Raw genomic sequence first — 11,531 nt, 5'->3', positions numbered from 1 at the left:
CGCAAATGCATACTGTTAAAATGAATACGTACTAATACAATTATTATACAACACTGTTAACAGATAGTTGTCGTTTTTTTTTTAGCACAAATCGGCATTTGGGAGAATTAATCACAGTTTTCATCATTAGGGGGCTAATTTACGGTGTCACTCAGTGATGGAGCGCACTTGAGGAGAAGCTGGAATAGGAACAACACTGCACCTCCTCTCTCTCTCTCTCTCTCTCGCTCTCTCGCTATCGCACACGAACCCATCATCTTCGGTCCATCATGCACTCTGCAAGGTAAATGCACTCGCATTTTGGTCATTTTAATGCTCCGAATACCCCAAAACATGCATGGATTTATATTTAACGTGTGTCATGCGATTGGAGTGGTTCCATAACGCACGCAGTGTGGAGTTGTTTACTCTGCATACGCGGAGCCGTCAGCGAGAGAAAAGGGTCTTTTTTTTGGTTGTTGACATGTTTTGAGCATTTGTATTTGCCAAAGATTACAGTGACTCAGCTCGGATTTGATAACCATGACACAGCATGTTGTTGCAATTTAAAAACTGTAACATTGCAAAAGGGGAGAATGTGATATTTTTATGCGGCTGTTTTAAGTGTTGTTGTAGTGTTTTGCTTACCACTAGAGGGAGCTAGCGAACCGCCAGTGGTTCTCGTACCACAGATTGGGAATCCCTGATAGACTGGATCGGGAATGTGTGTTTTTTTTTCAGGTCTAGATTCATGACTGTGTGCTTTTTCATGCGCAGACAGAAGATGTTGCCGACTGACCCGCTTCATCGCCTCCTCCTGGCCGGAGTTTGCCTATGCGTGTGTGGAAATGCAGTCCAGGATCTCCGGAAGGAAGCTGCAGGTTCAGTCAGATGGAGATCTTTGAGGATGGTGATGCCAAACGGGCAAAGTCTTGATGCAGAATCCAAGCCCAAAGCGCTGAAGTTCTGGAGGATGCTTGACAGAGAGAACATCCACAAAGCTGTCCTGGAAAGGACACAGAGAGACACAACAGCCATTAGACTGCATGAAGACACAAGGTGGTCTTTCTCCACTAGGGTTCCAAATCCATCCAGTCCCCTCCTCACACCAGTCTCTGTTCTCACACGGACCACCACGCCGTCATCAATGTGGGAACGTGAAGGTCCTATACTACCCACACCACCGGAACCCTTCTTACCCGACATGAGTGAAGACACCATGCCCAAAGAAGACGGCATGGAGGGTCTGTGGACAGAGGCTCCCAGACCCAGCGGAGGTTAGTTTACCTTTGTTATACAATGGATGACAATTTTTATTTTTGTATGACAGTCTGGAGCATTTTGTGAAGGCTTTTTAAACTGCTCTGGGTTGAGGTCAGTGTGTTCTCTTGATCACACTGCAAACCTTGTATTTTACAGCCTGAAAATGCTTGAATGGAATTCCATTTTGAGATTTTGTATCTTCCATTAGACACTTTCACTCTCACTTTCAAAATCATTCAGTCCTAGTAGGGAGTAGAAGCAAAAAGTGGTTAGAAAAATGAATTCACAAGTACAGAAACCTAAAGACAAAAAAATAACTTAATTACAATAACAATGTTTTTGTACTTTGTGACCTCTTTACAGACGAGGCTGTTTAACACTCCCTGCCTGCATATCGCTATGTGGTGAGGGGGGGGGACAAACTCCAGACAGGAATAGAAGTTAATTAGAGCGCCGCGGGTCCCCGACGCTGTTCAAAGTGGAACGATGGGGAAGGCAGGGAGTAAGGCAGACGCCATCAAAGGACATTACTCGACATGTCACACACCTTTTTTGTGTGTGTGCTCCTAGGCTTGTTCTTGGTTGCCGTATTTTGGGGTTACAGTGCTATCACTCGATTATACCCCAAAATTTATTAAGGCCAAAATGTACCCCCAAAAATTACACAACTAGATTAAAGTTGTAGTCTTATGAGAATTAAGTTTTATATTACAGTATCTTAATGAGTCACTTACAATATTGATAATAATAATACATTGGATATGTATAGCGCTAGAAAAAGAAACAATACTAAATATGCCTCTAATATTATTACAAAATATTTTTGGACATTGTTTCTAATAGCAAACACGGCGGCGCCGCCTTCCCAGGACGACACCACAGAGGGAACCATGTCGTCCGAGTCCCTGCCGCTCATCTTTGAGCCTATGGAGGAATCCGTGGCTCAGCTTCCAGCTGTCGTCATGGCAACCGCAGTCACGCCGCTGCCAGAGGAAGACTCGGAGCGAGCGGTCACCACGGAGACAGACAAGCCTCTACGCACAATGCCCCTGATGACGACTGAGGTCCAGCTTCTGAATGTCAGCAGCCAATCAGGTCAGGTCAAATAATAGAAAAAAAAAAGCTTCCAAAATGGCTGCTTCAAAGCAAAACGTCTGACTTCCTGTTTATTTTCCAGTATGGATTTGTGATGGTTTTGAATTACTGTCTTTGTTTTTATATCTGATTTTTACTTTATGTACAGCACTTTGTATGCTAATAAACCACGTCTGTGTATTAAGCATCCCAGATTTTCATCCACACTCCCCCGCTTCTTATGTTTAGGCACTGTGCCGACGTCAGAACTCACCGACACTGCGCAAGATTCCACCCCGGTTACCGCGGCAACCAATCCACCTGTGCCCTTTCCCCAATCGGGTTTAGAGGAGACGGACTCTGAGGGTGAATGGCAAACGCAGCAAATTTTTAACAGTATTTCAAAGTGACTCAACTTGCTTGCGTTTCAGACGATCCGGACGAGGAGAATTCTGAGGAATCGCTGGAGGACGAGGAGAGCCAAGAGGACCCGACTGAGACGTCCCGGACTCAGCCTACGTACAGCCTCATCCCCCCACCTCCTGTTTGGGTGCAACGCAATCAGGGCCTGAGTATGAAACAAAAACCACACTTGAGGGGGGGGTGATTTATTTTTGGGGAAATGTAAAATGAAAGTGGAATTGTTGATCTTTAAACACATGATTAAAGTTGACTCTTGCTTGCAGTGCGTAGCTGGGTGGCACTGATCCAAGAAAAGGTGAGACTAACCGACCTCGTCCGTCACCATCTGTTTTTGCAACCTATTTTGTCTCCGCCCACACTACAGGCAGGCTACGTTTCCGGCATGTTGGCCCCGGTGGCCATTGGCATGGTGGGGGCCCTTCTGCTTGTTGGCGCCCTCTACAGCATGAGGAGGATTCAGCGGAGTCGGCGGAACAGCTTTAAACGCCAGCGGAGGAAGGTCCGGCCTGCGGAGGTCAGTATGCAAATATTAGCTCCGCCCAAAATGTTATGCTAGTGGTTGCTTGTTTAACAGGATTATGCAAAAACCTCCAGTTTAGTCATATCCTATGAATTCTGTTACGTGTAGCAACCAGGCGAGACGTGCATCGGCCAGCAAGATCAGGCCATGCTGTTGGCCGACAGTTCAGAGGATGAGTTCTGATCCAAAAAGACTGACCCAATCAATGTTGCCATGACAGCGGTATCTATATACCGCCTCAGACAGCTCCTGGACAATCTCACGTGGGAACTTAATTCCATGTTTCAAAATGGCTGTGTGGTCATGTGACACCTATTTCACAAAAAAAAACAAAAAAGGGAATAATTGAAAAGGTACACAACACAAATACAGTATAGTGCTTGTACATGTTAGTGTCAATATAAATGTGTTACATGTCACATTTACTTTGCTAACAGGGCTAGCGTGGTAGCTAACAATTTCTCATTCACAGCTTTTCATTTATTGTTTGCATCTGCGTATGGACTAAATGTTTCAAATGTAACTTAAAACACAAAGCAATGAATAAGCAGTTGTCTGGTGTTATTGTTGGTTATCAGGACTTTTTTGTCAGTAAAGGTCAGCATTTGTGATTTTTAAAAAAGTCAATTCAGTGACTTAATTCGGGAGACGTCTTGAGACAATTGAATCTAATGAGATTCACTTCTTGAGCTAACTTTATGGTCTTATTTGATTGTATTTTTTATATGTTCAATGTTGAAACACAGGTGTTAATGCAATAATACTGTTTTGGGTTATTAAAAGACGTTTTGTCTTTTGTGTTTTCTCAAAATAAAAGAATTAAAAAAAAAAAAAAACATTGTGCAACTCAAGTTGAAAAATAACTTAGACCAGTCAGATGTACAGCATTAAAAAAATCAAATAATTTATTTCTGTGTTCTTTTTTGTTTGTTTTCGCTCTTCTCCACATTAAATAAAGGCTCGCAGACATTTTTCAGATCCAAATCAAAAGGGGTGGGGGGCGGTGATGCCGAGGAAGAAGAAGAGGGGGGGTGAAACAAGTCCAACATGCAGAGAAACAACAGCAAATATATAGATTTTCGCCTCTTTTTCAACACAGCATGTATGGCGGAGGATGTTTCGTGTGGGCCATAGATAGTGCCGGTGAAGACAAAAAAAATCAAAGAATTTAGTGGCTTATCATTTTTTTTGTTTTCTAAATGATAAAGACGACAAAGCCCTTTAGTCAGATGCACTCAGGCTATGCCTTAAAAAAAAAAAAAAAAAACGACGGCACTGTTCGATTCACAGTATTATGACATATCAGGGAATAGTCGCACGGCTGATTCAAGCTTTATTTGTCCAGATTGACGTATGGAAGACGGTTCAATTAGCCCCGTCGCCATGGCAACACCTCTAGAAGCGCATAAGTAAACAGCCAGTCTGAAAAAAAAAAGGGCTCAAAAAAGGTTCTTTTGAGCAAAAAGTGGCACTACGATTTTTTTGTTGCCCTCGTCTGACGTAACTTTTGGCAGCATATCGGCGTGATAAAAACAGGTCAGCAGGAGTGTGTTTGCATATTTAGATGAATTGCAAGTGCCCCAAATCGACAAGGGGGGGATGGGGGGGAATTAACAAAAATGGCATTCATATATTTCTCAAAACTGTGACAAGATTGCAAGTTATGGCTTTCCAAAGTTGCACCATTGTCAGAAAAAAATCAATATGGGATTTTTTATTATAATATTGCAGTGTTTCTTTTACTGGAGCTAATTTTACAAATTCAATATTATTGTTTTCTTTTCTTTCAATGCAGCCCTAAGTTGTGAGTTCCAATTGTTTTGTTTTTTTTAGTCGTCTACAAAAAGGAAAATTGCGTTTTCCTTCCATCGAGCGGAACATTTAAAAAAAAATAGTTTTTGTGTGTACGGGGTTGTTTGAACAAGAACGAAATAAATCCACAGTGAAATCAAAATAGGACACACGTACATACAACTTCCAAACAAGTGCATCTGACATTTGTTCTTTTGAAGAAAGCAACCATTTAACAAGAGTCTTGTGGTTTTCAGTTTTTGTTTTTCGCATTGAGATGAACTTAAAACAGAAAGACGGCAGCAGCGTGATGCGGAACACTGCGAACAAGCTCGAAGGCGAACCCTCTGCTAGCTGGAATTTGCAAAACTGACTGACTCTCAGGAACATTGCATTTGGAAGTGGGGGAGGCGGCGGGTGGGGTTTTGAAAGCTTTTGGAGCTTGAAAAAAAAGAAAAAAAAGTGGAGGTTGATGTTTGATGCTCGTGGAGTGATCCGTAACACACACACAATAAAATAACACGTCTTGACACAGGCTTCAGTCCTTTGAGGTGTGTGTGGCAGAAACAGCTCCACCAAGTGGACATACAGGGAACTGATAAACTCACACACCAAAGTGGGCAGTCAATCACACACGCATGTATGTATGCGTCATGACCGCTCCCAAACTTTTTAAAAAAGAAACACAAAAATAAACTCCACCATTAAGTTTGGGGGGGTTGGGTCTTTAAGACCCCACGCTTACTTGTTTTTCTTCCGTCCATGCATCCACTCCCAAAGTTTGAAGGTCGAAAAACGTTATCAAGGTCATTCGGAGACCCTGGCCTCCAATTCCCCGCACTCCTCCATCTTTTTTTCATGTCGGGAGAAAGAAGGGGCCTTCATGGAAAACACCTGGAGGGCAAGAATAGTGTGTGCATGTGTCTGTGTATGTGTCTATGCATTTAAATGTGCATACTGTTGCATGTATGGATGTGTGTGTGTGTGTCTGTGTCAAAAGTGAAATGAGGCAGGCAGGCTGATCGCTTGTCCAGTCCCCCCCCCGCCCCTTCCGTCCTCAAACTCAGCGTAGCCACAGTTTGAGCCTGAGTGCGTCCACGCCGTTCAGATAGTATCTGAAGAGCCGCTTGTCCCGCACAAAGCCTAAGTTTTCGTACAGCTTCAACGCCGACTTGTTGGTGATCTCCGTCTCTAGGACAACCTGCGATGGAAACCAGTGAGAGATTTTTTTTTTTGCAATAATAAATAAATATGGTTGATTTTTCGAGGGCGTTATTACCTCGTCACAGTCGCCCTCCACCATGGCGTAGATGGCCTTCTTCACCAGATTAGTACCTGATAACATAAAAAGGGTTGAAAGACTTGGATTAGGAACAGAACTGAGGACTCTTTTTATGTATCAGAAAGCAAACTAAACAGCAATTTGTTTTCCTCACCGATGCTTTTCCTTCTGTGTTTGGAGTCGACAGCCAGCATGGCGATGTACCCGCGCCGGAACATCTTCTTGTGCATGTCCAGTTTACACACGATGGCGCCGACGCACTCCTGCTCCACCATGGCCTGTCAAATCGCAATCACACTGTAAACCTCAGATGCCCCTCCTGCTGTCTAATGACTTCTGATTTGTTGTTTGATCTTTTCTACATCTGCATAGTTGGTGTGCGGTCCTATAGCATGTTACGGAAACAAGAATCACAACACGATTAGTAATGATAACCATAGAACTATTATTCTACTCTTTACTCAAAATATGTCACTCACGATCCAATCTGGGGATTTTGAGGTATGACAAGCATCCCAAAGATGATAAGAAGATAATTTAAGAATGTGCTTCAGAAGATTAATACTCAGCAATGACAATCATATTGCAGAAAAAAATAAATCCCAAGCTTTTAATTTTTTGCACTACAAGTGAACAAAGGACAAAATTAAACACACTCAGGAACCACCTTAAGGAAAGAGCAGGAACTACTTTGGAATTTCAGGGAAACTAAGGTCATTGGACATCCAGTGTACTTGACATTAGTGCAGCCGCTTTAAAAGCATGCTATGCAACTGACGTACACTACAGGTTATGCATTTACAAGATACAAATACTTGACATTTTCCAATACGTGCAGCTGGTTTTAAAGAATGTCATGGAACTTAGGTATGAGGTGTGGTGGAGGTTAGAGGGGAGGGGGTTGACACTCACCAGGAAGCAGAGCTGCGGCCAGTTGTGGATGAAGTACCTGTACGTGTAAATGGAGTAAGGCTCAGACAAGTCCTTGGTGATCAGTCTCATGATCCACGGCATCTGAAGCTCGGACTCGTAGCGTACATAACAAATGTCGTGGGTGTCCTCCAGCGGCGAGGCGCCCAACTCGAGCCGGGCAAGCTCGTCCGAGGGCGGCTGGGGTTGCTCCGTGTCCCCAGAGCTCCCGGAAGCGAGCGGCGCCGCCTGAATTCTCGTCCGGGCCGGCATCCCGTTCATACTATTGTTAACCAGCGGCGAGTGACAGCCGTTTTTGGAGCGGGGGCCTTCGTGTTGGCAGTGATCCATGTCGTTCGGGGTCCCGTCATCGCCGCTGCTGTCACAGTCGTCCGCGGGTGGTCTCGTATTGTCAAGGTGTCCCCCCGGTTCCTCCACGGGACTACCGGACAAGCCGTTGAGCAGCTGCTGCTCCACGGTTGGCATTTTGAGATGCAACGCCGGCGGGCTAGCTCGAGTTAGCATGTTTTTCGGCTTCTTCTTGCCCGGTTGCTTGGCTTCGGCGAGCGGCTTCCCCGACGCGGGGTCCTCCCCGGGTCGACACGGCCCTCCGTCTTCGCACCCAGCCCCGGGGAAAGGTGGACTTTCAGCCGGGGATGCGGGCAGTGCGCTACTAGGCCCAGGCGGCACTGTGGCCATCCCACCGCATCAAGGTGGCGATTCGCGCTTGGGAAACGTCGGACACAAGTTCATTCACGACGCCAAGCGGAGATACGACAACACCGCGGGTGTGGCTCCGCCGAAGAAGGCGTAAATCCACGGATTATTGAGGCGAAAAGGGCTCGTGAAGCGGCGACGTTATTCGCTGGCTTTCTCCTCGAGCTCTCCCTGCTGCCGCAAAGTGCTGTCGCAGCAAAGGCCATTGCAACACTGCCGCACGCTTACGTTTTACGACAGTGCCGTGAAATGCCTTTGACAGCACCCACTTGTCTGAATAAAGCGAGTTAAATTGTAAAGACGTGTGTTTTATTTTATTAAATATTTTTAAATAACTAATCGGGAGCTACTGGCTCTACTTTGTGTTTGGAATATTATACAATACAATAAAGTGTATTGTGTAAAATGTACAATAAAAAAAATATTAAACCATTAGTGAAAACTGCAGTTCAATGTGATCAAAGTCAAAAGTCTACAGTATAGACTCAAAAGTAGTTGAACTATTAAAAGCTAAACTTGCTATAGCGATCCCAGCACACACATATCCTAAATTCAACACCACACCAATAAGTTATATGATTCAAATGATATTTATCAATCACTTTCCTGGAGTGGTTGAAGGCCAATGAGATCCAACCGTTGTGACCTCCTTAACGTCCAGCAGAGAGCGCTAGATCACGAGTTATCGCCCCACTCCTGTAGCAATAGCACAATTCCACCAAAGGATGTCGCCGTTTTGTATTTTTTAAGGTTTTTTTTCCAGCAATGACGTAAAATAAGTGACACAAGGAGCGTCCAAATGTGCAGTTAGGTTATTTCTTGGCTACAAACCAAAACTTTTTAAAAGAGTTATTTTAAAGTCAACAATAACATTTATTCTATAACAACTATAATAATAATAATAATGTCAATATGACTAAATAGCAATATGATGTAAAAATTAAAGGGGGAAATTTGGCTTTTATCTTGATGGATCACGATCAGCATGATATATTTTTAAATAAAATTCACATTAAAGGTCCTCATTACTAATCATACTTTATATGGATTAATGATAAATATGGCATAGCAAATAACATATAGCCTACAAAAACTTGTATTTATCTTTTCCCCATTGTAGAACGAATGAAGGCCTATTATCTTGATTGAGCATTGATAAGTCATTCAGTAGAATATATAATTGAACGCACTTTTTTTTTTTTTCAAATATGGTGCTAACTGTTCAAGTCCACTGATAGAGAAGATGTATATATATTATTTCCTCGAATACACCCAAAAGACGCATATAGAGCTCAAACTGTGCAGCACGCCTTTGAAAGCGCTCTCTAAGCCCCGGGGTGCTGAGAACTGGTGAAGAGCCGCAATGAGACATGTGCAATCAGTTCCCCCTCTTCAAATCTCCTTTCGGGGCCTATCTACTTGAACAGGCTTCTCTTAATGACTTTCTCCATCACTTCTCGCCAGCTTTTTCTGGGGACTCTCACAGACACTTGGCTGCGTTTAAATACTTTCGTTATTCTATTCGGTCCCCGTTGTACCTTTTTTCCCGCAACCCCGCTTTCCAAATATCTCCAGGGTGTCAGTTGCGTCATGTGACTGGTGTGCTGGTGATTACAGTGCTCGCTTGGCACTCAAATGAAGCGTAGAACTAAAAATACCTTACAAAAAAAACAAGCAGTGTAGGTCAAAACGTACCCAAATATCTGCACCCCCCCCCTTTTCCTCTCTACACTGAGTCCCTGTGTCCTTCTCCTTCTCTCTTTCTGTCCAGGCCTGGCGTCTGGTCCACGAGAGCTGCATTTAATTAGTTTCTGGTTGCTTGATTAGGGACTGAAGTGAGGGGGTGGGACCGGAACAAAAAGCGGGTCAGGCTGCATGGATTGGAAGGATGCAGGTGCACTGTGGTGGTTGCCAGAAGATGGCCATAACTGGGCGAACTGGACTATGCCGCCTAACATATGGCATTGTAGTAGTGTAGTATATAAAAAATATTTTTTTTTTTGCAGAACCTCACTGTCCCAAAAATAAAATTCCCAATTCTCAGTATATACTATTAAATACATAAAAATAATATGTGTGGATCATGTCTTAATGTCAATTTATTGTGCCTTAAAAAAAGCCATTGAAGCAGGTGAAATGTACATAAATGACAGCGTGAGGATGACATCGCAGGGATCAAGGGTTGGGCAAGAGGGATGACAAGACTGGATCTGACCTTTTCCAAGAGAAGAACAAGGGCATCTCTGGCATGGCTGGAGGGCCCCCTGAGTGAGCGAGGGGGTCCTGGGGACTTTTAGACATGGCGCCAGCTCGGCGGGGGGAGCCGAGACAATTGCACGGGTTCACATCCAAAAACGGAGGGGCGAAGGACAGAAGAGCTTAAGGTGGAGGACGAAGAAGACCAAGAGCTCGAGGGTCCAGGTGGGAACTGGAAACTGTGATGGCGGGAAGAAAGAAGAGAAGAAAGGCGGAACCACGGAAAGATGGCATTCATTCTCCCTCGCATCCCCCCCCCCTTCCTCTGTTACGGCGTTTATCGCCGTCGCGGATCGTGACGTATGAACAGCGATCCAAGTCAACCATCTGCTGAGGCTTGATAAGCCTGGGAGAGGCAGCCATTGAGCTGTCACTCAGAAAAAAGAGAGAGAGAAGAAAAGAGGGGCTAAACGGGAGAGGAATGGAAGGCAAAAAGATCGACGAGGCATCTGTCTAGTGCGGGGAAAGACTTAACGTCAACGAGACGTCCGGCCGCCAAATAATCCCACTTCTCTAATGAGAAGTCGTCTAGTGGCCGATTTATGCGTTTTGTCGCTTTTTCTTTTGTGCTAATTGTGCAATGCAGATGTTTTCTTTAAATGTCATCAGGACCACTTCAATGTGATTAAGCCATTCCCAAAGTAATGGACATGATGGAGCAATTTTCAAAGGACAGATTGTCGACGCAATATCGACATGCAGTTCATTTCATTCAATCCCGCTTAAACGTATATATGGCGCTAAAATCACTTAGCTATGTTGTTTACGTGCGCTTAATGTTGTTGTTTTTTCACTTTCTCATTCTCATCCATGTTCAATCCCAATGTTTTTGTCTTAAACATTTGAGCATCATTCAGAGGACGAAAAAGTGGCAGTATTGCATGAATTGAGGCCGGGAGGGGGTCAGGCAAGGGAGTGAGGGGGGGGGGTTAGCAGGGGATTAGCCGAGGCCAGTTGGATCATTTTACAGCCGCAGGACCCCCTCTCACCCTCGGCAGTCTCCCTGACAATGAGGATTAAACTCCTCTTGTTCCTCAACTCGGAAAAAACGGCAGGGCGACAAAGGCGCTATTCCTCCCGGGTGCCTGGCTGGTAGCTGGGTAGCGGAGTCGGGGAGGGAGGCGAGGGGAGGAGAAGGTAGGGGGTCCATCATAAAATTAATCCCTTCACAGTTCGCTCTGGTGCAAAGTGAGATATGAAGCAGACATGTCTAATGAAACGGTGCAGTCATCGAAGGGCACGCGATAAAAGCACGTATCAAACTCGTCATTAGCGCCGCCGCTAAAAGCCCGTCGAGAGGTTTGGCGCTCTCCCCGG

The 11,531-nt window shown here is 44.6% G+C and overlaps 2 protein-coding genes across 2 annotated transcripts; one reads left to right on the top strand and one right to left on the bottom strand.

Moving 5' to 3' along the window:
* The first annotated feature begins 168 nt into the window (after positions 1-168).
* On the top strand, positions 169-4,080 carry LOC119117722 (armadillo-like helical domain-containing protein 4). The gene is made up of 8 exons (XM_037244193.1): positions 169-283; positions 757-1,256; positions 2,086-2,337; positions 2,566-2,682; positions 2,748-2,888; positions 3,003-3,034; positions 3,104-3,253; positions 3,368-4,080. The coding sequence occupies exons 1-8, from the start codon at positions 270-272 to the stop codon at positions 3,440-3,442; spliced, it is 1,281 nt and encodes a 426-aa protein (XP_037100088.1). The 5' UTR covers positions 169-269; the 3' UTR covers positions 3,443-4,080.
* Positions 4,081-4,450: 370 nt separating this feature from the next.
* On the bottom strand, positions 4,451-8,191 carry naa30 (N-alpha-acetyltransferase 30, NatC catalytic subunit). Its single transcript, XM_037244199.1, has 4 exons — positions 7,245-8,191; positions 6,487-6,610; positions 6,330-6,385; positions 4,451-6,251 (listed from the first exon to the last, which is right to left on the bottom strand). The coding sequence occupies exons 1-4, from the start codon at positions 7,938-7,940 to the stop codon at positions 6,114-6,116; spliced, it is 1,014 nt and encodes a 337-aa protein (XP_037100094.1). The 5' UTR covers positions 7,941-8,191; the 3' UTR covers positions 4,451-6,113.
* Positions 8,192-11,531: the final 3,340 nt, after the last annotated feature.

The sequence above is a fragment of the Syngnathus acus genome, chromosome 24 (genome assembly GCF_901709675.1).
Source record: "Syngnathus acus chromosome 24, fSynAcu1.2, whole genome shotgun sequence".
NCBI classification, from domain to species: Eukaryota; Metazoa; Chordata; class Actinopteri; order Syngnathiformes; family Syngnathidae; genus Syngnathus; species Syngnathus acus.
This window is presented reverse-complemented; position numbering and strand designations above follow the sequence as displayed.